This window comes from Xyrauchen texanus, chromosome 19 (genome assembly GCF_025860055.1).
Source record: "Xyrauchen texanus isolate HMW12.3.18 chromosome 19, RBS_HiC_50CHRs, whole genome shotgun sequence".
Lineage (NCBI taxonomy): Eukaryota > Metazoa > Chordata > Actinopteri > Cypriniformes > Catostomidae > Xyrauchen > Xyrauchen texanus.
The window spans coordinates 21,683,373-21,711,357 of NC_068294.1; the positions used below are offsets into that span (position 1 = coordinate 21,683,373).

At 40.2% G+C, this 27,985-nt stretch overlaps 1 protein-coding gene across 2 annotated transcripts; it reads right to left on the bottom strand.

Moving 5' to 3' along the window:
* On the bottom strand, positions 1–27,974 carry LOC127659642 (F-box only protein 38-like). 2 transcript variants are annotated; one of them, XM_052149550.1, is made up of 21 exons: positions 27,603–27,974; positions 27,091–27,289; positions 26,742–26,875; positions 19,808–19,971; positions 16,396–16,561; positions 16,033–16,308; positions 15,667–15,760; positions 15,443–15,573; positions 14,648–14,818; positions 14,298–14,440; positions 13,832–14,030; positions 13,623–13,745; positions 13,102–13,269; positions 11,581–12,165; positions 9,962–10,062; positions 9,770–9,872; positions 9,189–9,355; positions 8,514–8,659; positions 8,025–8,128; positions 7,615–7,728; positions 1–3,468 (listed from the first exon to the last, which is right to left on the bottom strand). In XM_052149550.1, exons 2-21 carry the CDS (start codon positions 27,219–27,221, stop codon positions 3,290–3,292), a joined length of 3,399 nt encoding a protein of 1,132 aa, XP_052005510.1. In that variant the 5' UTR covers positions 27,222–27,289; positions 27,603–27,974; the 3' UTR covers positions 1–3,289. The 2 variants fall into 2 exon arrangements, 1 of the variants encoding a protein (XP_052005510.1); XR_007972561.1 differs by lacking the exon at positions 1–3,468 and having other exon boundaries at positions 8,025–8,126.
* Between the last annotated feature and the right edge of the window lie 11 nt (positions 27,975–27,985).

Below are 27,985 nucleotides of genomic sequence, written 5' to 3' on the forward strand. Positions count from 1 at the left end.
ACCAAATTCTTGAGGTATCACCCTGGGATGCTTTTTAAACAGTATTGAAGAAGTTCCCATCTATATGCTGGGCACTTAGTGGCTGCTTTTCTTAATTATTCAGTCCACGTCATCATTTCAAAAACTTAAAAACTTTTAAATAAAAATGTAGTTTTGTAATTTAATTTATGTGGGCACAATTATATTTTTGTCTACAAAACTAATTTCAAACATTTAAGCATACACCTTCACAACAAAAGATTTTTAAGATCATGAGAAACATTTCAGGCAAGTGACCCCAAACTTTTGAATGGCAGTGTACATGTGTACCTGTTGCATTTAATTACATCTGTAGTTACTGTACACCGTTAACCTTAACCCCAATCCTAAATCAAACCCTACCCCTACACCTACCTATTCCTCATCCTCAGTTGCAGCAAATGTGAATCTTGTGAGAATTTTGCAGAACAACACATAGTTACACAATAAGTACATTGTATTGTATGTATTTTAATGTTAGTACATAGTAATTAAAGACAACAAATACACAGATGAGCCAAAACATAATGACCAAAACAGCGCCAACCTGCCGAGGCATGGACCCTCAATACCCCTGAAGGTGTCCTGTGGTATCTGGCACCAAGAAATTAGCAGCAGATCCTTGACATACTGTAAATTGGGAGGTGGAGCAACCGTGGATCAGACTTGTTAGCATCAGATTGAGATCTGGGGATTTTGGAAGCCAAATCAACACCTTGAACTCTTCATATTCATCGTGTTCCTCAAACCATTCCCAAACAATGTGTGCAGTGTGGCAGGGCGCATTATCCTGAAGAAAGAGGCCACTGACATCAGGGAATACCATTGTCATGATCGGGTGAACCTGGTCTGCAGTGATGTTTAGGTAGGTGGCATGTGTCAAATTGACATCATGAATGGCCAGACCAGAGTTTCCTCGGAGAACATCACACTCCCTCCATCAGCTTGTAGTCTTCCCACAGTGCATCCTGGTGCCATCACTTCCCCAGGTATAGGTGCACACCTACACAACCGACCAGGTGATGTAAAAGTAAAAGGGACTAATCGGACCAGACGACCTGCTTCCACTGCTCCATGTTCCAGTTCCGATGCTCACGTGCCCATTGTAGAAACTTTAGATGGTGGACAGGGGTCATCATGGGCACTTTGACCAGTCTGTGGCTATGCAGCCCCATGGGCATCAGGGTGCAATGCACTGTAACACATTCCTCCCATAATAATCTTTAAAACTTTTGCAAGTTGTGCCACAGTAGACCTTCAGTTGGTTCAGACCAGACGGGATAGCCTTCATTGCCCTTTTACACCAGTGAGCCTTGGGCACCCAACACACTGTTGCCATTTTATGGTTTGTTAATCCTCAGACCACTGTCGGTAGGTACTCACCACTGCTGACCGTGAGCACCACACAAGCCTTGAAGTTTCAGAGATGCTCTGAGCCAGTCATCAGGCCATTACAATTTGAACCTTGCCAAAGTCGCTCAGGTCTTTACTCCTGCATTCAACATGTTGACTATGAGAACTGATTATTCACTTACCAACTAATCTACCCAGACCTTGACATGTGGCTTTGTTGGGAGATAATCAACGTTATTTGCTTCACTTGTGAGTGGTCATAATGTTTTGACTCGTCAGTGTGTAAAGTGGGACCATAAAAATAAATAGTCATGCCACAACTTCCAATTTTATTTTGTGAAATATTTATTCGTCATATAAACATATAAAACCAATCTTGGAAGGTCATTTAAATACAGAATTTATGTACACAGGCTTTGTACACAAGTTTCTGCAGTGCTCAGCATGGGTGTAGAATCAATCCATGTAGTTTCTTGGCTTCTGAGCATTGCAGAGTTGGTCACCCAGAAAAAATATAAAGTAGAGCAGCTAGAAGGGGGGTTCGTGCATTAATAGCTCTTGGACTCTCAACCCTCTGCTAATTAAACAAGTTTTCCTTACCACTCATCACAAACACAAGTGGGTAAAATCTATTCTGCACCAAGCTGCCAGTTAAGACATATTGTGTGTTCTGTTTTATTCCCACTTTTTCTTCTTTTGTGCACACAAAACATTTAGCTACAACATGGACTAGGCAAGAAAGAAGGAATGAGGAATCTAGATACCTGTAATACTATGGAGTACTTTTTACAGGTCTCATATTATTATGCAGGTTAATGGCTGCAAATTGTCGAGGCCATTTTGAAGATGCTTCACCCTAAGTAGAGAGAGCGCTTGTGTGAAAAAGAGTGTGCGTCAAAGTCATCTGAAGATGAATATGGGATATGCTTGGTAACGTTATGCACTGTACTTTTGATTTAAAACTATACTGCTGTAGGTTCATAAAAATGTTGTTTCAACTAAAGGGATTGGTCTAAAAAATATTGCATAAAACACTTATGTCTCACACACATCTCTTTTTTCCACAATTTGTTTTTAGCTCTATGGAGGACCACAGGGTGCCATGTTCCTCTCAAAGGTCAAGAAACAGTTACAACATCTCTTCAACAGGTTCTGGGTTAAACTGATTTACACCAATGTTAATAGTGAAAATCAAATAACCAAAACCAATGAACCAACCTCTGGGGGACATTGAGATGAAAAACAAGTATAAAATATGACAAAAAAAAAGAAAAACGTCTCTCACCAGCATGAAAGGTATGAGGTGCAAAAAAAAAAAAAAAAAGCACTCTAGAATGATGATATTGCCAGTGAGGCATAGATCCTAGCCAAGACATTATGCTATGTGGCAAAAATCCTGCTTGGGTTATAAAAATAAAAAAAAGCTCAGGAAAAAGAAATATACCATGGGATTTATTTCTGTTTCCACCAAAACCCAAACAATTGATTTCACTTACCACCTGTCGTGGCTCTACATGTCTTTTTCCTCATGCACAACTGTTAACAAATCAAACAGCTGATGACGCCATCACCAACTCTTTACAGCAAGGGTGCAGCAAGTCAGTACCAGGCTGCTATTCCTCTTTCATGACGAGAAGAGACACACAAGCAAAAGGACAAGACACAATTATTCTACAGTTCATCAGTCCATCAACTTCACACATGAAAGCAATGGTTAACAATGGATTATTCAATGCGATCAGTTTCAAGTAGTCTCCGATATAAAGGCAACTGGAAATGTCTTGGCATTCAACACTGAGGCTGTATAAGATGCCTCTCTGTTCTCATTCAGAAGGCAGCAGGGGTGATCAGAGCCTGGCAGAGGGCTAAATTAGAGCCCTTCATCATCTCCAGGCCCTCTGGCTGAGCAGTGACTGTTCTAGATGTAATCATCTTCCACTGGTTCTCCACGAACATCACAGTAGTGGATGAAGATGACCACTACGCGCTGGAAAACGCCCTTACATGTCTGCCGCCGCTCTGAGATCTCCTCGCCGATCGTTTCCATACAGATGTCAGCCGATAGCTGTCCTTTACGCCGTGGCGCATAGATAGTTGCTGAGAAACAGAGAAAGAAGTTTCAGAGAGCAAGTTGAGGAAAAAGGAGTGGCCAACAATTCGTTTTTCAACTAAATCTTTGCAAATTTGGACATTAAGGGAATAGTTTAATGTGGTGCCACCCTGTGCACAGATGCGTGAACATTGTATTTTGGCTTCGTTACACACAACGCATAATTAAAATGTATTTAAACCAAATGATTTCAGTTCAGAAGACCTTGTCTAAATGGTTAACCTTTCCAAACATGTCATGTGACAAAAAAACATGGTGCCGATCACAGCGGAGTTTGTCTTTGGGAGGAATGCCAACAAAACTACATCTGGTAAGAAACCTAAATAAGTTTTTACATTGAAACCTGTTTGAGTCAAAAGATTAGTCTCTAGTTTTATCCGATATGCCATTTAAACAATTTTAGCTATATATCGCAAAATGCCAGGCTGCTTAAACACAAGTACACTAATGTGTACTTCAGTGCATTTTTAATTAGAAATTCTATATTTACTATGCATTTTCACATTGAGAATTTTTGTTTGGACTTCAGAGGCTTTATATGCAGTTAGTTTGAAAATAAGGTGCATTTCAAAACTGTTCTGAGACCAGTGCAGTTAGACAGCACACTGGAGGCTACGTTTCTCACTTATTAAGGAGTAAGGGAGCATCCTACAGATTTTCTATGCAGTTAAGTTGCAGTTTCAGACTGCAGATGATGTTTGGATCACTCACATGTTTGGCAGACATGTGACAATGGTAAACAGTACATGGATTCAGAATTTACACAGATCAGCCACAACATTAAAACCACCTGCCAATTATTTTGTTGGTCCCCCTTGTGCCACCAAAACAGCGCCAACCCGCATCTCAGAATAGTATTCTGAAATGATATTCTTCTCACCACAATTGTACAGAGAGGTTTTGAGTTACTGTAGACTTTGTCAGTTCGAACCAGTCTGGCCATTCTCTGTTGACCTCTCTCATCAACAAGGCATTAACGTTCACAAAACTGCCGCTCACAGGATAATTTTTTTGGCACCATTCAGAGTAAATTCTAGAGACTGTTGTGCTTGAAAATCCCAGGAGATCAGCAGTTACAGAAATGCTCAAACCAGCCCGTCTGGGATCAACAATCATGCCATGCTCCAAATCACTGATACATTTTTTTGTCCCCATTCTGGTGGTTGATGTGAACATTAACTGAAGCTCATGACCCTTATCTGCATGACTTTATGCACTGCAGGCACTGTTGGTGCCAGACGGGCTGGTTTAAGTATTTCTGTAACTGCTGATCTCCTGGGATTTTCAAGCACAACAGTCTCTAGAATTTACTCTGAATGGTGCCAAAAAAAAAATAAAATAATTCACAGCAGTTCTGTGAATGTTAATGCCTTGTTTATGAGAGAGGTCAACAGAGAATGGCCAGACTGGTTCAACATGATAAAGTCTTCGGTAACTCAGAAAACTGCTCTGTAAAATTGCGGCGAGAACAATATCTCTAATATACTATTCTGAGATGCAGGTTGGCGCTGTTTTGGTGGCACGAGGGGAACATGTTTGGCAGTGATTGGATGATGCTGGCCATTACTTGTATCAGAATTATGCAAATTTTTGATGTAATGTCTTTAATGTCTCAAAAACATGAATAACCAACACTCCTGGAAACATAAACATTGTGATAAAAAAATCTGACTTTCTATAACAGTGGTTCTCAACCTTTTTAGATGAATGCCCCCCTACTTCATTCCTTTACCCAAGCCAGAAACAGAAACTCATAAAATTGGTATTGTTATTATATTTAAAAAATAATTGAAAAGACTAATAATATTGCATATTTTGTCACACTGAAATGCTCATTCTACATTTTTTTTTTATGTTTGAAAGTAGGCCTTAAAATACATCCACAGGTACACCACCAATTGACTCCAATTAGCCTAATTGGCTAATTGCCTAAAGGCATGACATCACTTTCTGGAATTTTCCAAGCTGCTTTAAGGCACAGTTAACTTAGTGTATGTAAACGTTTGACACACTGTAATTGTGATATAGTCCATTAAAAGTGACACAATCAATCTTTTACTTTACTAATTTGGAATCTGTGGAGTGGTTAAAAAATTGCAATTATTTTTAGTATATTTAATTCAAGTGTATGTAAACTTCTGACTTCAACTGTAAATATGTTTAAATGTAAATGTATGTATTTCTATATGTTGCATTCTCTTGCACTGGAAGCTTCCTTGTTTGTGTAAGCATACTTTGCAATGAAGCTCATTCTGCTTCTGATTCTACAAAAAGTTAACAACTAATTTACAAGACTAAATTATTCTAACAGTATGACTGGAGTGAGTTGGAACTCCTTTCATCAGGTTTTATTGATTCAAATTAGTCATCTCTTGGAATTTCTGAAGGCAAACAAAATCAGTTATACTTTCTTACACTCAAACGAAAATATTTTAGCCTATTTATATTTTTAGGAGTTACATGTTTCTATTTCATAAAAAAAAAAAAAAAATTGCCCTTATAAAAATGTAAATGTATTAATTTATTTATCTTTATAGTTTTAACAGTGGTTTTTGTAACAAGACCCTAGTAAGCACATGGATGTTCTTCACTACTGTGGTTAGATGTAACTTGATTTCTATAAAACAAATTATGGCATTTGTGTAATTACAAACAGTAGGCCTGCTCTAAACAAATGTAAAAACAATAAATACAAAATATAAACATTTAAAAGTTTTTAACAACTTTTATTATACAATGTATCACTCCCCTAATGTAGCCTATGACAAATGTAATAGAGCTGAAGTAGTGATATGATATGTATTATGAATCTATTTCTGCCTAACGTACAGTTAGTGTTACTATAGTAAATTCAAGGGTAGTGATGTAGAATTCTGTGCTGAATTTAAATGGTTTCCACATCTCACACCTTGCTTCTCAATGATTCTTGCAAATCTGCGAGTTTAAGAGCTTGAGCTTTAAGAGCTTTGCACTCGTACGGCTCTGTCCATTCAGCCATATCCACCGGTCTATTTGATGCTGCTAAACAAGACACTTCAGATGCGTCGCTAAACTTCAGAATCAGATGAACCGTGGTGCAAATCATACCATCCCATATAATCCATACCAGAGTCCAGATAAACATTTTAATGCAAACAGGAACTTGACAACAGATTTGATTAACATGACTGATAAACGACCACCATTTGTAACCCAACACCCCCCCTCTCTACTAATTTGTTCTCAGCGCCCCTTGGCATCCTTTAAATGTCCACTAGGGGGTGGTACAGTCCCCGTTGAGAACCCTTGTTCTATAGCTTGGTAGTCCCGCTGTCCACATTTTTTTTTGCATGTTTATCAGGTGCTACTAGTTACAAATCAAAAAGGGAAAAGGAAAAAGCACATAGCAGTCAGGCTCCGGTCTCAGGAGGTTAAAAGGAATAGTTTAAATAAAATAATAGGAAAAAAAAAACGTATGACCCTTATGCTGTTCCAAACCTGAATGACTTCCTTTCTTCTGTGCTCTTTTTCAAAATATGACCGTGACATGTCATATTTGAATGTGAACGCAAATGAGATCTGATTTACGAAGATACTGAGATTTACGAAGATATTTTCAAATAGCGGATCCAAATTTGTCCTGTTCCTCACACAAAGCAATCATATGTTTAAGAAGACTTCAGTCAAATGGGCTACTTTTATAATACTTCATGGTAATAAAAGCCTGACATCATGTCCACATTCACTTTCATTTAGTGTAAATAGAACACCTTGTAGTTTCTGCTAAACTTCTCATTTTGTTTGCATAGAAAAAAGTAAGTCGAACATGATTAAAATTACATCAGGGTGAGCAAATTATGGCAATTAAATTTTTTGCATGAATTTTCCCTTTTAGGCATGGGCCTTTCATTTTTTTTTAAGACATTGCATTTTAGCAGGAAAGGATCATAAATGTGTGTAAATAATATTAGATACAAGTTAATAGGTAATGGTTCATGAGAAAAAAATATTGTGGACAGGGTATTAAAAGCACTAAATATGACAAAGATGTAGTCACGTTTGAACAACCGTGCAATAACAAGCAATCAGTGAAATCATAGTTATAGATTAACAGGTTTTTAATTTCATGCGAGACATCACCGAGCATTACTTACTGCTTTCATCATCCTCAAAGTCATATCGAGCGTAACTGTTGGGCTTTGCTGTGCGTAAAGAACGAAGCCATGGGAAATCTGTGATCATAGAGTATGGTGCCCCATCTACTAGTCCTATAGCACAAACAGAATATGAGAAAGGTCAAATAACATCACTGCAAGACAACATTTGTATTAACTTCAAACTAAAAGGCATTCTTTAAATATTTACAGCAAGATTTCTACAACATGAGAGAAACAAATTTTCTCATATATTCATTGTTTTTTTTTACTTAGTGTAAGGGATTTGTGAAGTGTAAATTCAGATGTAAATAGCTCTCCCCCTCATTCACACACATAACTACATTTGTGTTTCCAGAGGATCCAGAGGAAGTGAAGGCAACATGAAGCTAGTGATTCGTTCTTCTCACCCTCTAATGTGTAGATGTCTCGGCCCCAGGGATAGCTGGGATACTTCTTTACATCCTCTTCTGTCCGTGTGGCCTCCGGAAAGAATTCATACTTGATGAGTTCTCTTGTCAAAGGATAAAAACACAACTTAGTGAGCTTTTTGTTTATTGTACAACCATGTTAAGAAAACCGTGTCAGCTGGTGTACAAAGCAAGTATCTGGCGAGCTTTTGAAGAATTCAAGTATGATAAAACAGAAATGAGTAGACATATACTATTGTTTATATACAGTATACAAATATCATAAAGATTACTGTATCTCAACACAGTTTTTAGATTATATTCAATGATAAAATAAAGAATATTCTCACTCCTAATGTACTCCAGTTGATAGAAACTCAGCTTAGTGTGTTATGTCTATAGCAGACAACATCTTAATAAATATCTGTATTGATGTCTGTAGCAGACAACGACTTAAAAAGTGTTTTATGGGTAAAGTAATTCACTCACTGGCTAATGTTGGCAATAGTGTCCATCCAGCTACGGACACGCACTTTGTTCCTGACATTAGGTGGGTTGCTGAACTCATGGATAATAGCAATATGGTATGGGTACGGACCACTGAAGAGCTTTTTCTCCAGAGCCAGAGAGTCAATCTAGAGATGAACAGTCAAATAACAGAAGATGATAAAAAAAAGAAATAATGCCTCAAATACCCCTTTATGTCTTTGGAAAAAAGCATTTTTATTGTTTTTACTTATCAGTGGTAAACATTGTTCACTGCCTTTATGGCATCAATAGCAAAAACATACACTTGTAAAAACAGCATAGTTTTTAACCGTGAAGCAGTAAAAATTGTGAGGACTGTTTCTAATGGGAATTGTGAACAAACATAACTTAAGGGGCAGTAACACAGAAAGCGTCTTAAGTTACAAAAAAAGCTATGAATCTCAAGATGTGTTTAAAAATCGTAAAAATGTAAGATATGCTGAAAAAGCAATAAGATGCATTGTGACAGTCATAGATGTCCATCTAGTGTATATTTACACAGAAATAGAATTCCAAAACAGTACAGACAAATGCAATAACATGTCATATGTGAACAGCCCCTTAAAAACTATGCTAAAATCCATTGATTATTGCTGCTATGGCAACCTCACTGTTTGCTACATGGACAGCACTGACCTGCTGCATGGGCCTCATGTAAATGATGCGGTTTCTTTCCGGGGGCATTCGCAAGATCTGATCCAGTACCTGCATAATGTCCATTTTTTTACATTGCGCATAGTCAAAGCGATTCACTATAGGCGCACTTTCCACTACCAGATGTTTCAGCACCCTACAGCGAGTGGCTGCCAAAAAAACAAAAACAAATTACATATGATTGGAGAAGCGTTCTTACTCTTTTTAAAAATAAAATTACATAATCTTTCTAGTCATTTGTATTTGTTGGATACAGCTTTTTAAAAATCATTGTGACAAAGACCAAAGGTAATTAATCATTCAGACCCATTTGTTAACTTATTAGTTACTACTGTGGGACTTATTCATTGACTTATAAGAATATAACGTTCACAAATCAGAAAACTCTGTGGCTTGCAGGCAAGTTTTCCTCTGCCTATAATATCTCATCGATTAGATATTGTGCTTACGTACAGGAAAATCTTTCATATTTGTTCACTTTAGAAATTTCCATGGAAAACACAGTTGAAGAGCTTTGCTAAAGTTTCAGATGTCAATTCCAAGGTGTTCTGCTACAAACTTACCGTGGACAAACATCATTTTGGGGCACTCCTTAAGGACTAGGTCTGTGATACCACAATTTGTAAGTGTGATCCCCACCAGGTTCTTAGATTTAAGGGCTAGAACCTGTGCGATAATATGACAATAAGATCATTCCGTTTAAGTAACTACACTAAAGAAACATTAACCTGAGACAATCAAAATCATGAACTCACCTGCACGTGGTCATCTTCAGTCACAGGGTCACTGGTGCTGGTGGACTTGTCTGCCATACGTTTCCTCTTCACTGCAGGCTGTGGCTTTGCTTTGGGCAGCTCTGGACAGATCAAGATGTGATGAGGCATATTACAATTGAACTGCCATTGTTGGTCAGAATAATCTTAGCTAAATTTCATCTCATTATCCAAGCTTAACATTGACAACTTTTAATATCTGTACTTTATTGACACAAGATTATGTGACATCCACAATTTTACTCTTTTCTACTGTGTCGTTTTAAATAAAACACATAAAATTGTCCACAAGGCACTATACATGCCTCTACAACTAGGACATACTAAGATGTAACTGTACCATCACAGGCCTTGTTATTTATTAAATCAAGCTCATTCATTTGAAAAGGTCTGGTTTTTACAGGTGGTCCTTCCCTTAGCACACAATTACCGCATTTCCACTATCGGGCCAAATGAGGGCGTGACAGTGCGTTCCAGGTCTAGTTGCGTTTACACTGTCACTTCTGGGGCATCATTGTGCCACCTTGGGGCTAATGGTCAAGTGCCTTTGGCCCACCGATTACCATTGGGCCAAAGGCCAACTGGTGATTAAGGCAGGGTCAATGTCAAAGGCGGAGTTTCGGCAAGTAAGGTCAGAGGTTTCAGCACAAAGATACTCATTTCACAATTCTTCATATCTAGCTACAAGCTCACCGCAACAGAACAATGTAGAATCATCAGTACTGGTCAGTAGACGAAATCAGGGATCTTCTGAATATTTGGGCTGATAAAAATGTGCAATGTCAGATTGATGTCATCTGCCAAAATGAAGATGTGATTAAGTATATTGTTGCCAAACTTGCCAAGTTATGTAACCAGCACACTACAGTACAGGTTCACGAAAAACACACTACAAATCACTGTTCATTTCGAGGGCTAGATAGACTCCAGAGTTTGATACCTCAGAGTTTCCCTCTTGCTTGTGAAATGGGCGGGGTGTGTAACCTTAGCACCAGGGTGGCATATTAAGGGCAATGCTGCGGCGCTATTGGCCTGATGGTGGGAATGAAAATTGATGTTGATCTCGTGGCTCAAGGCCAGAGGCTGCTGGCCACAGCTGACCAGTTGATAGCCCTGGCTCACAGGTTGAAAAGCGGCTAATGAGTGTACAAGTCAAAACAAGCCTGAGATGTGAAAATTACACACTTCACATACATTTTATAAACACATGGGACTCATTTCCAAAAGCTGGTGAGCTGCCATGCTATCTACTACCTACATACACATGATGCTGCCTTAGAATTTGGCCATAAGAGGGTATTATTTAAGGCAGCATAATTTACCTGCCAACCTTGTTGAACAGCTTTGGCATTGGAAGTGTTAAGATGCCTTAAAATGCTGCCTATGTAGACAGCTCACTAGGTTTTGGAACGTGAAGATATTCTGATGTTGGCAATATAGTTTACAGTGGAGTAATCCAGATCCCCATCACACACCACCATCTGCTTTTATGCTGCGTACAAATGGCACACCACAAGGCTTAGCCCTTGCCCAACTGTGCCTTTTTCCATTTCTCATTGATGTGCTAATGCCCCACTGCGTGGATCCTCTGCTCGTTTTACCTGACTCATACACCAGGGGCACAGAGGAAAGTCTGCTGCTGGCACGAGTGACTGGTCTCCTGGGGAACTCATCTGTTGGGGTTCTGTGTGATGAATCTGTACTCAGGCCCTGCTGGTGACCTGCATGGCCCTCAGATGAGCTCTGAGTTCTGGATGGAGTGTTGGAGTGCCTGTCCTCCATCTCATCTCCCCCTGATCTCTGCTCCTGGCTGTGATGTTCTGGCATGCAGTTGTCGCCCCCTTCTGGCTGGTTGTGGCCACTGCGAGTCCTGTTTTCAGAGGCAGAACGAGACCTGCTGCATGTGCAGCGTGTCCTAATCATTTCTTCATCCCCCCTACCCGCCCCACCCTGGCCCACCTGATTAGCTGAGTCCTCCCTCCAGCGAATGGAGCAAACGCAGCTCCCAGAAGCATAGCCTGAAGCAGGTCCAGCCCCACTGTTTCCTTCTCTGCCCCCACACTCAGCTGTCTCACTGGCTGCCTTCATGTCAGCCTTGATCTGCTCGCTGGTTACCTGACAGCCTTTCTCACAGCTTAGCTCATGAGGCTGTGGGCCACGCCTACGAAGTGGCGTTTTTCCTTTACCTATCACAATATAAAACAACATTTATAAATCATTGGCTTAAGTTAGACATCATGATTAAATTAGTTTGGTATTATTCTACATCTGATGGCGTGGTCACACTGACAGCATTTTGCTATGATGGAGTGATCAGAATACATTTATTTTCAGATGGTTGGAGACTTTAGGCAATATGAGTTAAAACGACTATAGCCTATGCAACAAAGAGGAGCGGAGTTTAACTTTTCATTATGCACAGGTTTGGGAAGTAATGGAACGCATGCAATGGGATTCAAATTTAAAATACAAAATATTAGTAAATGTATTCCATTACAGTTACAATTGAAATAGTTTGTAATCAGAATACAGTTATATTCAATAAGTATTTTATTTACTGAAGAGATAACTTTGCAATTTATTGTAATTTCTTTCATTTAATATTTTGTCTATTCAGTTGGAAAACATTTGTCCATATAAATAATGCGATCCACGGAATGTTTGAACTGTGGTGAAACGCTTTCTTTTAATGTGTTACATACATACAGTACGTGCAGACAGTGGGTGATATGACATCATGGAAGAAAAAGATGTGGTTGTGTACACTGGGTTTGAAGTAAGTTTGGAGCAGAAATAGTTAACCTTGTGTAAATTGTCATGTGAACATTTATATTTAAGCTAAGCTAAAATGCTTAAACCAAGATAAATGTACTTGGATATTTTTAATATAAGTGTATTTTGTCTTACTCTACTGGCAGAAGTTTTTGTACAAGAGAACAAAAATAAATAAATCAGCCACAATAAGGTGTTTAACATCAAGTACCTTGTCTAACATAAATACTATGACTGACAATAAATAAAGTACAGTGACAAGATGAATGAATGACTCCATAGGCTGAATGGGATTGTATTGTACTGTGATCTGATGCAATGACGGTGTGAACGTTTTGAATGTTAACTACCATGTGGAGTCACAGCTGTGCTGCTCTTCTCCTGGGCTTCTGTCTCAGTGTACTGGCCTTGAGAGCGGGCAGCACCCTGCGTCCTGACTGGACTGTACTCGTCCTCACTGTCTGAGTCTGACACCACCACGGACTGCTTCTTCACAGCAGTCTGAACTCCACTAGGCCCTGGATGATGGACATAAAAAAAAAGCAAAAAAGTTAGAGGTGAATGGTGTAAAACAGGTTTCCAGAACACTCTCCTTTCCACTGGTCAACCAAATAGATATTCCTGCCCCAAACTCGTGGCAATGTTTGAGATAATTTTTCCAAGTCAGGCAGGTTGGAATGCTCAAACAAACGGAGCAATGCTTTCACAGCATTAGGGGAACCAAAAAATGGCTCACTTATGGTTATCTTTGCATTTTATTTTGGGATAAGAGAAAGTATTTTAACATCAAAACAAACACATTTTACATCTAATGGCTGATCATTGAAAGCTTGCATCTATGATCATATAATTTAGTGTTTTCTTTTCAGACCTGCTTGTTCCTCATCCTGCTCAGGTGAAGGATTAGTAGTCTGGCTGGAACTTTTGGTGTCTTCTGCTGGACTACCAGTCACAAGAACAGGCTCTGCCACCATGCCCTCTACATCAGGAATCTCTGAATGAAGTCAGCAAATTAGATTTCAGATCAGCACCAAACAACAGAGAGTTAATGTCAGATGGTGATGTAGGTGGTATACGCACCCTCTGCACCTCGGTGATGTTGTTGAGGAACGTCTTCTGCCTGATTGTCATTGTTATTTGGTGGAATGTTTGCATTGTTATTGTTCTGGTGATTGTTGTTGTTATTGTTGTCATTATCGTTGTTGGAATTTTGATTGCTGACCAGGGCAGATGATACACCGATACCTGTGCCTGCACTGAGTCCCACACGTGCACACCCCTGCGGTATACAAGTTACATTAACATGCCTTACAACATTGAAGTCTATCAGTCTTTTGAGCCAAAATCACTTTCATGTTTCCAGCCATTTATTAAGTTCAAATATTGGGAAAAGCATAAGATTATTAATATTGATGATTTGACAGATTTAGACAGAGACATAAATGGGAATCAGATATAAATGATGGTGTTTAGGTAATGTAAATCACTGTCAACTGGAAGAAAGTATTGTTTTATTTTCTCCATCGGTAGTCAGTGCCATGCTCACCTTAGGAGGCTCACGAAACATCTGGTCCAGACAGATGAATTCCAGGCTGGGAAGCATCTCGATGAACTGACTGAAAGACTCCAGCTTGATAGCATGACAGCGCACCAAAGTGAGGTCCACCAACCGACTCCAGCGAGAGTGATCTAAAACAAAGAGCAGCAAATCAGTGAGTCACCGATCGATGTATAAAAGGCATTTTACAGTGTGTATGAGACATACAAACACCAACATAAAACAACATAAAAACAACCACCAAATACCCAGGACATTACTTATATTGTCCACAAATAATCCACAAGGCACCTAAAATCCGTATCATTATGACTGAAAGAACTGACCCCAAATATTACCTGTAATCCAGTTGTGCGGGTTATGAAGATGTGGACAGTTATAAATAACAAGATACTTGATGGAGGCAAACACCTCATTAACAGCCTTCATTCCAATGTCTGTGATGATTCCTGGATTCTCAATCACATCAGCAAGACCATATTTCACTAACTCAGCATGGCTCATTTTACCTGTTTAAAACAACACATGTTTCTGAAACACAACGAGCAAGTTGTGGTCCATGAATGCAACCTACGGTTTAAATGCCATTGGTGATGCCAGGATAATATTAACCATTTCATCTTTAGCATATTGGCCAAGTGAGAAGTTTACTTGTGGGTTGCAGGCTATTTTATTAAAGCTGAAGTATGTAACTTCTGTGCTACCAGTGCCACCGAACAGAATTGCAAAAATAAACTTAGTTTTCAAAACAGGTTTCTGAAACAGCTGCCATTGGTCAAACAAAGAGGTAGTCCCACCCCCAACTTCCGCCGAGTCAATGTAATTGTACATTAACACAGAAACATTTACATACTTCAGTATTTAAGGAATTTATATTCACTTGAAATTGTGCTACTTGAGAGTGGTGAATGTGAGGAAATGAGCTCATATATCAATATTTAGAGACATTTAAAAACAATGAATGCAATTAAAATGTTAGGAATTAATATTTATATACAAAAAAACAAACAATTAAGTTACATAAACACCAAACATTCTGTTTGTTATTACTTCTGCATTTATTCTTTCATATTATGCTATTTAAGCTCTTGATAGCAAGAGGTGATCATTCACATTATATAGTGAAGACTTACACTGCAATAAGAACTCATCAACATATCCAATGTGCAAAGTCTCAAACTGGGGGAATTCCAGTTCAGCCATCTTCAGTGCAGAGAACACCCCATCTTTGGCTAAGGAAGGCTGGATTCGAACTTCGTGCAATCTGGACAATGAGAGCCGATGCTGTCAGCACCTTTAATTCTATTGCGTAATCAGAGAAAGTATAAAATGCATGGAATATCTGCTGAATACCTACCTGCGAGCAGCAGTAATGATGAGGTAGCCCAAGTCGACTTCAAGTGCATTCTTACAGGCACCAAATACAATTGTGTGCAAATTACGAAACCCCCCTAGAAGACATTAGTAAGAATATGACTAATTGACCTGACATATCCTTTATTACGTACCATGCTTAAAGAATTAAAACAATGAAAAACAATGAGTTTCGACTACACTTTGCCATAAGAAAATAAAAATGAAGATAAGAAGACAATAATAAAAGTAATAAGACAATAATAAAGACAATATACATTTCGACAATATCAAACAGCAGAATTTACTCCCCTTATACTTCTATTTAATATAATTCTCACATAGTGAGCAGACATGATGTTGTTCTTACCTGACCTCCAGCTGTCCTCCACCACATGCTGAATCAGTCCCCCTAAGAAGGGCACCCTCACCAGCTCCAGCTGCTCAAGGTTGCGGGCGGAGGCCAGACCGGTGACAAGAGGCACATACTTTAGAGAATTGGTGGGACCGGCACAGTTCCTCATGACGAATGTACGCAAGTTTACACAGAGAAAGTCTTTAAAGGGCTGAGGCTTGGTGAGGCGCACCCATTTCAGGTACAGATGGCGGAGCATGGACAGACAGGGGATCTCTGGCACATTCACACCTGCAGGAAAGAGAATGCGGAAAGGTTTGTGACAGGATGTGAAGTGATATTAAAAAGTCTGTACCCTGGAGAAGATTTAAAACCAACCGACAAGATGGAGAGTCTGGATTTTAGCTGCAACTGGAATGGTGAGTTTGTTCTCAGATGGAATAGGAAAAGCCCCGTTTCGGTTCCTGAACTTGCCCAGAATGTGAACCTGAGGCATGTAGTTCCATATTGCCTCCACCAGCTCCAGATGTGATGTCTCCACACCCTACGAGCCAAATATTGTCTGCATTTCAACAACTGTAGGATAACTGTAGGAGACCAATGATTCATGGCACACAGTAACAGTAATAGGATTAAAGGGATAGTTCAACCAAAAATGAAAATTCTGTCATTGTTTATTCACCCCTGTGTTGTTAAAATTCTATATGACGTTCTTTCTTTTTCTTATCACAAAGGGTGAAATTGTGAAAAAAGTTGTGTTTACAACTTTTATGGTGGCTAACTCTTCAAGCTTCAAAAAGAATGCAAAAGTACAATTCAGAAGTCTAATAAATTATTCCATGGGATTCATGATTTTTATCAAAGCATACAATAAGGTTTGGTGAGAAACAAAATGAAATCTAATGAATTACTTAGCAAAATGATGTTTTGTTTAAAATTTTCACTTCATGATAATCTCCTCTGCGTGTTCATGATAGGTCACAAGAGCAACAGTTCACAAAACACCCTCACGACATTGGGGCGTTCGTTTATCTAAAAACAGGTTCGCCACAGTGATAGCAACAACAGAACACAGCTGTACAAAAACCAGAGAACAGAATAAACATGTCCGAAGAGTTTGTTGTTGAAGAATTGATGCATTTCTATGCCCAGCCTTATTTCAGCGATCGATAGAATGTACCATCGTGACTGTTGGTTAGGACAAAAACTCTGATTACTATAGAAAATTTACATTTACATTTATGCATTTGGCAGACACTTTTATCCAAAGCGACTTACAATGCAATTATTACAGGCAACCTGGAGTTAAGTGCCTTGCTCAAGCGCACAATGGTGGTGACCGTGGGGTTCGAACCAGTGATTAGCAGCCTTCTGATTAACAGCCCTGTGCTTTAGCCACTACGCCACCACCACTAACTCAAAATATGTATTATCGCATGTTGTATGCTGTCAGGTTAGGACACAGTGTGACTGTGGCTGCCTGCCTTCTCTTTGTTTCTGTTTGAATTTCAAGTACTCCATTCAAAAAAATAAGTCTGAGCATAGATTTGTATCAATTCTTCTACTACAATTTCTTAAGTCATGTTTAGTAAGATCTGTTCTCCGTTTTATGTGCAGCTGTGCTGTGTTCTGTTGTTGCTATCACAGTGACAAACCCGTATTTAGATAAACAAAACAAGTTTTCACCCCAATGTCGCGAGGGGGCTCCGTGAACCGTTGCTCTTGTGCCCTAACATGAACACGCACAGGACATCAACGTTCAGTGAAAATTTTCCCTAAATAATACATTAGCTTTCAGATTGTTTCTCACCAAGCCATATTGTATGCTTTCATAAAAATCACAAGTAACATGAAATAATTTATTCGATTTCTGAATTATAGTTTTGCATTCTTTTGAAGCTTGAAGAGGTGGTCACCATAAACTGCCATTGTATGACATCACTGGATATCTTTTTACAATTTCTCCCTTTGTGTTAGGAAAAAGACATACAGGGTTATAACAACACAGGGGTGAGAAAACAATGAAATCATTTTTTCATTTTTGGGTGAACTAATCCATTAATCCAAGAGTAAACAACTGCATTTAAGAAAAATTCACAGCTGAAATTTTTTATTTTGTTAATACTTTTTCTGAAAGATATTCACAAAAATAATGATGAAAGCCAAAACATTTAATGCCATTAAAAGCCTTTTATTTTGGAGCAAAAGAATGTAAAAAGAAATCTTAGAAAGGTGGCAGAATCATTATTTTATTTTTCCTTAGTAAATATTGATGCATGTTATTTAATATTTTGCCTTTGATCATCATTTATGCATTTACTTTAATGGTTCAAAAAATGGCATACCCCTTCAAACATTCAACATCCTTTCACGTACCCCCTCTCTAATGCATAGATAAAATTCATACAAGGTAATTTGAAAATATGTCTGTTTAACACACTTATCTTTGTAAAACAGCTCCCTTATATTAAACAGGTTATATTTTACATGTTTTGTACATGTTATATTAATCATATACATACTGAATAAATGTCTTACCAATTGAGATGGGAATGCTAGATATGATATAACTGCATAACTTAACTGCAAAAACTCCCCCCTCATCGCGTCGTGGTATGCAATAACAGCGTTCGGTTCTGTGCCTGGAATTGCGCATCACTGCAGTACCTGCATTGCTGGCCGAATTCGAGCACTGAGTGCAAGTATCTGTGCAATTGCGCGGTCAGCTCAAGGTGCTTTTTTTTTGTCACATTTGAAACTGTTAGCAAGGTTGAGCTCATTTGCTGAAAAATCATCATGCAACAATGTAAAAACAGGCCTCTTACTGCATGTGAATGTGGAAAATAATTTGGCGGCACTGAATGTCTGACACCTTTCATCAAATCTTTTGAACTTGTACCATCAGTATCAAAACTCCCAATGCATCTAACCTTAAATACAAATTGTGTTTTAAACTGCAAAACAAAAAAAAACTAAACTAAAATCGTATTTTACATGCTATCACTAAGCTACATCAACTAGCACTGGACTGGGCTGGTGAAAAAAGATACTTGTGTGACACACGACGCATGAGTAGATGCATTTTTGTAACTGCAAAAGATAGAGTTATTTCATTGCATATTTTTCTGACCTTTATGGCACAACCATTTTGGTGTTTCTACACTAGATCACTAGGCACACAAAATAATTTTACTAATACATGAACTGGGTTTGAATGTTATATTAGACTGTGATGAAATTGAAAGAACTGTAAATCTCAGAATGTTATTCGTGTACCCCCATACGTGTCACCTCAAATACCCCCAGGGGTACGCGTACCCCAGTTTGGGAAATACTGGTGTACAGTATACCACATAATTGTGCCTAAAATTTAAGTAAATGTTTTCATACAGATATGATCCATCCAAAAGTACATATTTAAATATTTTCTGAATTTAGGATACATTTATATGGAAAAATAAAAAATAAAATAGAAAAAAATAGGACTCAACTTGCACTTAGAAACAAAGAATGTGAAAGGCTGAAATGCTTTTATATTATTATAAGAAATTGAATACTACATTTCCACTGTTTATTACACTTGAATACCCTACAAAAAGTCTTATTACAGAGTATCAAAGGTAAGAACAAATTTATGGCAACAATCGTTGAAATCTTGCACAAAAATGATCTTCTGTGCACATAAATAAGAACACTTGTACACAATTATTTTTGAAGGTGAGTGTGAGGACATAATGTTTTCCATAAACTGAGATGACAGATATCACTAACTTGGAAATCATGGACTCACAATAAGGTTGGGACAGGCCTGTAGAGCCTCCAAAACACCAGGAATACTGAAAGCCTCGTAACCTCTAACCCTCCGTCTTTCTAGGTAACGTGGATGAAGACCATACAGCTGCTCCAAATCAGGCATCTTCTTCATCAGCATGAGGAAACTGGAGTCTGTGAAACCTAAGATGTACACAAACACACACCAGTTCAAATAATCTATTACATTACATAGCTTTAAGATCATTGATTTATGACTTCATCGATTTAATTCCAAACTTTATCGATTTAAATTGTGTATCAATCTCATTTGCCATCATTAAACTTAGATATACAGTATATTATGTATACTGTATATTAAGTATAGGCTTTATATTGCCCAACGGCCACCCTGCTCTCTAGACATATACATTGACCACTCCATACATATAACTTGAAAGTAAGTATACACAGAATCTGTGCACATTAACATTTTATGTGCTGGAAATGTTACATTTTGCATTGCATGGCAAAACATGAAGATTTAAATATGGTCAAATGTGTTAAACAGAGCTGAGAGTACTACACGTGTATTGGTAGCGAAAATATCCCAAACATTTAATGAAAAAACTTGGAAGGGATATACACTCACCTAAAGGATTATTAGGAACACCATACTAATACTGTGTTTGACCCCCTTTCGCCTTCAGAACTGCCTTAATTCTACGTGGCATTGATTCAACAAGGTGCTGAAAGCATTCTTTAGAAATGTTGGCCCATATTGATAGGATAGCATATTGCAGTTGATGGAGATTTGTGGGATGAACATCCAGGGCACGAAGCTCCCGTTCCACCACATCCCAAAGATCAAGTTAAGTCAAGTCAAGTCAAGTCAAGTGGTTTTTATTGTCGTTTCAACCATATACAGTTAGTACAGTACACAGCAAAACGAGACAACGTTCCTCCAGGACCATGGTGCTACATAAAAACAACAAAGGACCAACACAGGACCACATGAGACAACACAACGAAATAAAATACCTATATATACCTATATAAAGTTCACGTGCAAACATGTGCAAAGTACGGGACAGTACAACAAATTACTGACAATGAACAGGACAATAGACACAGTGCAGTGCCGACCAGTACTCAGTAGTGCAAAAAGATGACAGTTTCTAAAAACGTAAACATAACATACTATGAGATAGTGTTCTATGCACATAGCAGTTATTGAGGTAGCAGACAGTTATAAAGTGACTGTAATTAAAGTGCAACTCAGGACACGTGTGTGTGTGTGTGTGTGTGTGTGTGTGTGTGTCAGTCCAGTCTCTGAGTATTGAGGAGTCTGATGGCTTGGGGGAAGAAGCTGTTACACAGTCTGGCCGTGAGGGCCTGAATGCTTCGGTACCTCTTGCCAGACGGCAGGAGGGTAAAGAGTTTGTGTGAGGGGTGTGTGGGGTCGTCCACAATGCTGGTTGCTTTGCGGATACAGTGTTTTTTGTAAATGTCTTTGATGGAGGGAAGAGAGACCCCAATGATCTTCTCAGCTGTCCTCACTATCCTCTGCAGGGCTTTGCTGTCCGAAACGGTGCAAGTCCCAAACCAGGCAGTGATGCAGCTGCTCAGGATGCTCTCAATAGTCCCTCTATAGAATGTAATGAGGATGGGGGGTGGGAGATGTGCTTTCCTCAGCCTTCGAAGAAAGTAGAGACGCTGCTAGGCTTTCTTGGTGATAGAGCTGGTGTTGAGGGACCAGGTGAGGTTCTCCGCCAGGTGAACACCAAGGAATTTGGTGCTCTTGACGATCTCCACAGAGGAGCCGTCGATGTTCAGCAGAGTGTGTTCACCTTGTGCTCTCCTAAAGTCAACAACCATCTCTTTTGTTTTGTCGACATTCAGGGACAGGTTGTTGGCTCTACACCAGTTCGTCAGCCGCTGCACCTCCTCTCTGTATGCTGACTCGTCGTTCTTGCTGATGAGACCCACCACGGTCGTGTCATCTGCGAACTTGACGATGTGGTTCGAGCTGTGCATTGCTGCACAGTCGTGAGTCAGCAGAGTGAACAGCAGTGGACTGAGCACACAGCCCTGGGGGGGCCCCAGTGCTCAGTGTGGTGGTGGTGGAGATGCTGTTCCCGATCCGGACAGACTGAGGTCTCCCAGTCAGGAAGTCCAGGATCCAGTTGCAGAGGGAGGTGTCCAGGCCCAGCAGGTTCAGCTTTCCAATCAGGTGCTGGGGAATGATTGTGTTGAATGCTGAGCTGAAATCTATGAACAGCATTCGAACGTATGAGTCCTTATTGTCTAGGTGGGTGAGGGCCAGATGGAGGGTTGTGGCGATGGCATCGTCCGTTGAACGGTTTGGACGATACGCAAACTGTAGTGGGTCTAGTGAGGGGGGCAGCTGGGTCTTAATGTGCCTCATGACGAGCCTCTCGAAGCACTTCATGATGATGGGTGTAAGTGCGACGGGACGGTAGTCGTTGAGGCAGGACACTGAAGACTTCTTTGGCATGGGGATGATGGTGGTGGCCTTGAAGCACGTTGGAACGACGGCGGTAAGAACATCTGCTAGCTGGTCTGCACATCCTCTGAGCACTTTGCCAGGAATGTTGTCTGGTCCAGCAGCCTTCCGTGGGTTGACTCTACGTAGAGTTTTCCTCACATCTGCCGTGGTAAGAGCACCTGGTCATTGGGAGGAGGGGTGGTCTTCCTCGCCACCACGTCGTTCTGCTCTTCAAACCGAGCATAGAAGTCGTTCAGCACATCTGGAAGGGAGGCATCTTTGTCACAGGCAACTGATGTTGTCCTGTAGTTGGTGATGGCCTGGATGCCCTGCCACATGCGCCGCGTGTCACAGCTGTCCTGGAAGTGACTGTGGATTCTCTGGGCGTGTACGCGCTTTGCCTCTCTGATTGCCCGTGACAGTTTGGCCCTAGCTGTTCTTAGGGCTGCCTTATCGCCTGCTCTGAAGGCGGAGTCTCGGGACCTCAGCAGCGTGCGCACCTCCGCAGTCATCCACGGCTTCTGGTTGGAGCGTGTGGTGATGGTCTTGGAGAAAGTGACATCATCAATGCACTTGCTGATGTAGCTGGTCACTGATGCTGTGTATTTCTCCAAGTTGGTAGAATCGCCATATGTTGCAGCGTCCCTGAACATGTGCCAGTCAGTACACTCAAAACAGTCCTGAAGAGCAGAGATGGCTCCTGCTGGCCAGGTTTTCACCTGCTTTTGAAGCGGTTTTGTGCGTCTGACGAGCGGTCTGTATGCTGGAATTAACATAACAGTGATGTGGTCTGAGTAGCCGAGGTGGGGGCGGGGCTCCACCAGTCACGCCTGGGATGTTTGTGTAAACAAGATCAAGCGCGTTCGCCCCTCTCGTTGCAAAGTCCACATACTGATGGAATTTAGGGAGCACTGTCTTGAGATTCGCATGGTTGAAATCTCCGGCGACAATAAACAGTCCGTCGGGGTGAGCGTTCTGCAGTTCGCTCATAGCCCCATACAGTTCACAGAGCGCTTCCTTAGCATTAGCGCTGGGGGGAATGTAAACTCCGGTTATGTAAACAGTGGTGAATTCCCGTGGTAGATAAAAAGGTCTGCATCTAACAGTCACAAGCTCCAACAGCGATGAACAGTAACTAGAGACTAGCATAGAGTTCTTGCACCATTCCGTGTTGATGTAAACACACAAGCCACCACCGCGAGTCTTACCGCAAAGAGCTGTATTTCTGTCGGCACGAAACGAGGTGAGCCCGTCTAGCTGAATGGCGGCATCCGGAACTCTGTCGCTGAGCCACGTCTCCGTGAAAACAAAGACGCAGCAATCTCTAAACTCACGCTGCGTAGCCTGCTGGAGTCGGATATAGTCCAGTTTATTGTCCAGGGAGCAAACATTTGAGAGCAGGATAGACGGGAGAGCCAGCCGGCTAGGGTTTGTTTTTAGCCTAGCATGAACCCCCGCCCTCTTGCCGCGCTTCCGCTTTCTCGCACACCGCTTACGACGTCCTCTCCCCCGGCCACCGGCATCAGGCGACGCCGAGGACTGGAGGCCTGGTCTCCGCAGCAAGCCGAGTACGCGTAGCGCCTCCTGCAGGTCATCATGCAGCTTGGTTTTTGCATAAGTCTTATATTTTAGTAGTGTCTGGCGATGGTAGACACGAACACCGGTTGCTCCGATGTCCATGTGCTGCAAAAGTCGGGCTTTTTAAACAAAAATAGCACCATTGTGGATCCGGAGTGGCCGCTGCGTGCTACCGCGCCGCCATCTTGGATCAAGATGGATCTTGGATCAAAGATGCTCTATTGGGTTGAGATCTGGTGACTGTGGGGGCCATTTTAGTACAGTGAACTCATTGTCATGTTCAAGAAACCAATTTGAAATGATTCGAGCTTTGTGACATGGTGCATTATCCTGCTGGAAGTAGCCATCAGAGGATGGGTACATGGTGGCCATAAAGGAATGGACATGGTCAGAAACAATGCTCAGGTAGGCCGTGGCATTTAAACGATGCCCAATTGGCACTAAGGGGCCTAAAGTGTGCCAAGAAAACATCCCCCACACCATTACACCACCACCACCAGCCTGCACAGTGGTAACAAGGCATGATGGATCCATGTTCTCATTCTGTTTACGCCAAATTCTGACTCTACCATCTGAATGTCTCAACAGAAATCGAGACTCATCAGACCAGGCAACATTTTTCCAGTCTTCAACTGTCCAATTTTGGTGAGCTCTTGCAAATTGTAGCCTCTTTTTCCTATTTGCAGTGGAGATGAGTGGTACCCGGCGGGGTCTTCTGCTGTTGTAGCCCATCCGCCTCAAGGTTGTGCGTGTTGTGGCTTCACAAATGCTTTGCTGCATACCTCGGTTGTAACGAGTGGTTATTTCAGGCAAAGTTGCTCTTCTATCAGCTTGAATCAGTCGGCCCATTCTCCTCTGACCTCTAGCATCAACAAGGTATTTTCGCCCACAGGACTGCCGCATACTGGATGTTTTTCCCTTTTCACACCATTCTTTGTAAACCCTAGAAATAGTTGTGCGTGAAAATCGCAGTAACTGAGCAGATTGTGAAATACTCAGACCGGCCCGTCTGGCACCAACAACCATGCCACGCTCAAAATTGCTTAAATCACCTTTCTTTCCCATTCTGACATTCAGTTTGGAGTTCAGGAGATTGTCTTGACCAGGACTACACCCCTAAATGCATTGAAGCAACTGCCATGTGATTGGTTGATTAGATAATTGCATTAATGAGAAATTGAACAGGTGTTCATAATAATCCTTTAGGTGAGTGTATAAAACATTCTGAATGACAGGCATTCAAATTTCACAGAAGTCTGTAGAAGTGAGTGTTCTACTGTCAAATTAATGATTATGATCCTTAATATTAAAGGTGCATTCAGTAAAATGTGTTATAAGTTGCACTGACATCTAGTGGCATAGATGAAAAACAGATGTTCAGTTACTCAAGTCATTGTAAAAATGTGCAGTCAGTCATCATTGATTTATTCCATTCAATTACTAAGGATTATTGAGAGGGTTTTTACTGGTCATATGATCTCAATATGGCGTCGCTAATGAATGTGCACCCAGCACAATATAGTAGTCATATCAGTCTTAGAGAAAAAGACACTTTTAAAGTCTTCAACACCATCCCAAATGGCACCCTAGCCCTTGCGGTCCTCCTCCGAGTCCAGATTTTGATGACAAGCGAGTGCAGACTGATGAGGTGCTATTCATCAAGTATATGATTGTGCAAGAAATATAAAAGTGTTAATGATACATTTTTTTTTACATAACAACATTCTTGTACATAGTTTTAAAAATGATCAGAAGTCATGACATTATATAAACAGGGTAAAATAACATTAGCTCTTGGATATTTGTTTTTATTAAATAATTTAAAGCAACACACTGATAATAAAGCATTGCACAATTTAATCAAGATCCTCTGAAAAACAAGAGCACATAACAACAACAACAAAACCATGTTTTTCAATATTTAAAGAACAAATCAGAAATCTGGATAGCAGGTAGGTTCTTAAAACAGTCAAATGTATAGAGGAGAGAACACTAATCTCACACCGTCATAGATCACAAAAATCATCATATTTTACACTGACACACTTCTGTAGGTATACATATCGTCAGAAGACCAAATGTTGCTATATCAATAAATAAGCAATCTTACAGCTATGTTCAGGACAATACATGCCTTAATATTGTAGAGACTCTCTAATCCTCTTTGAAAGAACAATAACAAAGGTTTAGATTACTTTTAAAAATGTAAAACTTCCTCTAAACAATCTATTTAATAAAAACTGAATAAGAGTAATTCAATCTCTGGAAAACTGAATAAAACAAAGTCATTAACCACTTATACACATCAGACTAAAAAGTGATGCTATACACACACACACGAAAAGCAAGTGATCCGTCATTGACAATCAGGAAAAACAATTATTGAAAACAATTTTAAATCTGCACATGATCTTTTCCGCCATTCTTTTCCCACAGGCACGAAACGCCAGTCCGCTGTGATTGGTCAAGAGGATAAAAAGCGTGGACTGTTGGGTAGTAGAGTGCTGTGGAGCTCACACCAATAATGGCTCAGCTGAAGGGTGCAAAGGAGGAACTCATGAGCAGCCTTCTGAGCGCTAAAATGTCAAATGGGACACTCTACGATCTCATGATTTTTGTGGGGCGAGACTGCAAGTCCACATGAAGTGTGCTATTTGCGACCAGGCCTTCATCTTATTTGAGTGTACATAATTTTAAACATAATTTTCAAAAATAACATTATACTATTCATATTTATTTCAGTTCAAACGAGTGCACCTTTAATATAAACTCAAAAAGGTATGCCTGCCACAAAGCCCTTAGATGAACATTATTACCAGTTTTAATCAGAAACAAATCTCAGCAGTGAACTTTCACACAAAGTAGAAGTATTTTGGGTTCTGCCTACCTGAGGGCATGTACTCCCACCACCGGCTGGCACAAAGGTCGACCACCTTTACCACTCGCAAGTACAAAGTCACTGCCTCCCGCAGTTTACGTGACAGAAACTCCATACACATTATGTCCTGCATGGGCAGGTATCTGTGGGGAGATCCACCGATGTATTTTAATTTAAGTCATATTACGGTATTAAGGTATACATTTCTATAATTTGAGTCAATCCATGACAGTGCTGCAAGAAATCTCTAGAACTGGTGTGCTCATTACTCCTATTACACAATGACTCACTACTGAAACACCAACATTAAAAAGTGGTAATGGGTGGTAGGTTGTGGATGCACATATGCTACACTGACCGAAATATATGGCAGAGCACCTCATGTGAGAGCTCATTGATATAGTCTTTGGGTTCCTCATGTCCGAGCGAGCTGAACGTTCCTCCCCACAAACTTTGATTCCTGGTGACCTTCCGCCGTGGGCCCGTCATGTCCAGGGCAGTGAGATATTCACCTGAGCAAGGTAACAAAGTCACTCTTTCTCCCCTGGTCCGCTTTTCTAGAACATAAACACCAACACAAAATCTTCACTCAGTCCTACATAAATAAAACATATCAATTAAGCATCTGAAAAAGAAGCTGGTTGTCACTTGCAAATTACATGCATTTAAGACATTACATGTAAATTTGTCTAAACTATTATAATCCAATTGCTTCAGAAAGGCCACTAACAAATATTCCTTTTTAAGGCTGTTACCCTACCTCACAAATAATTGACAATAGCCCATAAAGGGAGTAAAGAAGGGGTAAATTCACCAAAATACACGAGACAATGGACATAACATCTACACTAAACTAAGCTTAACACTCACAGCAGGTTTCCAGGATATATGTGGATTTTAACAGCGCTTGTTGAGATGTATCATGGTCAAATAAAGCAGGAGTGGACCAGTTCAGTGACCCGCTGCAAGTGGAGAGGATGATGGAGATGAGGATGTTGTTGTTATTTATGTTTCAGGTTGTACTGTATGAACAGCTCTAGCTAACATTCAGCTGTCAGCAATCTCACCGCTGTTATTTAATTATTTAACAATGCTTTGAGGGGAAAATTGCAGTAGAACCTGGTCTGTATATGTCCTCTGAATTTCACGCAAACCCTAGAAGAGTGATTTACGGTGAATTGGAAGATATGCAGCAGATAAAATCGGTCTGGATCCGCGTTAAGCAGCGATGTGAAGCCAGAGTTTGACTCCCA

Excerpts from the sequence above, each read along its gene's own strand:
- LOC127659642 (XM_052149550.1), bottom strand. The coding sequence starts at position 27,221 with ATGACGGGCCCACGGCGGAAGGTCACCAGGAATCAAAGTTTGTGGGGA. Across the intron at positions 16,309-16,395 it reads CCAGACTCTCCATCTTGTCG|GTGTGAATGTGCCAGAGATC; the intron begins GTTGGTTTTAAA and ends TCTTTCCTGCAG. Across the intron at positions 15,761-16,032 it reads GGAGGACAGCTGGAGGTCAG|GGGGGTTTCGTAATTTGCAC; the intron begins GTAAGAACAACA and ends AATGTCTTCTAG.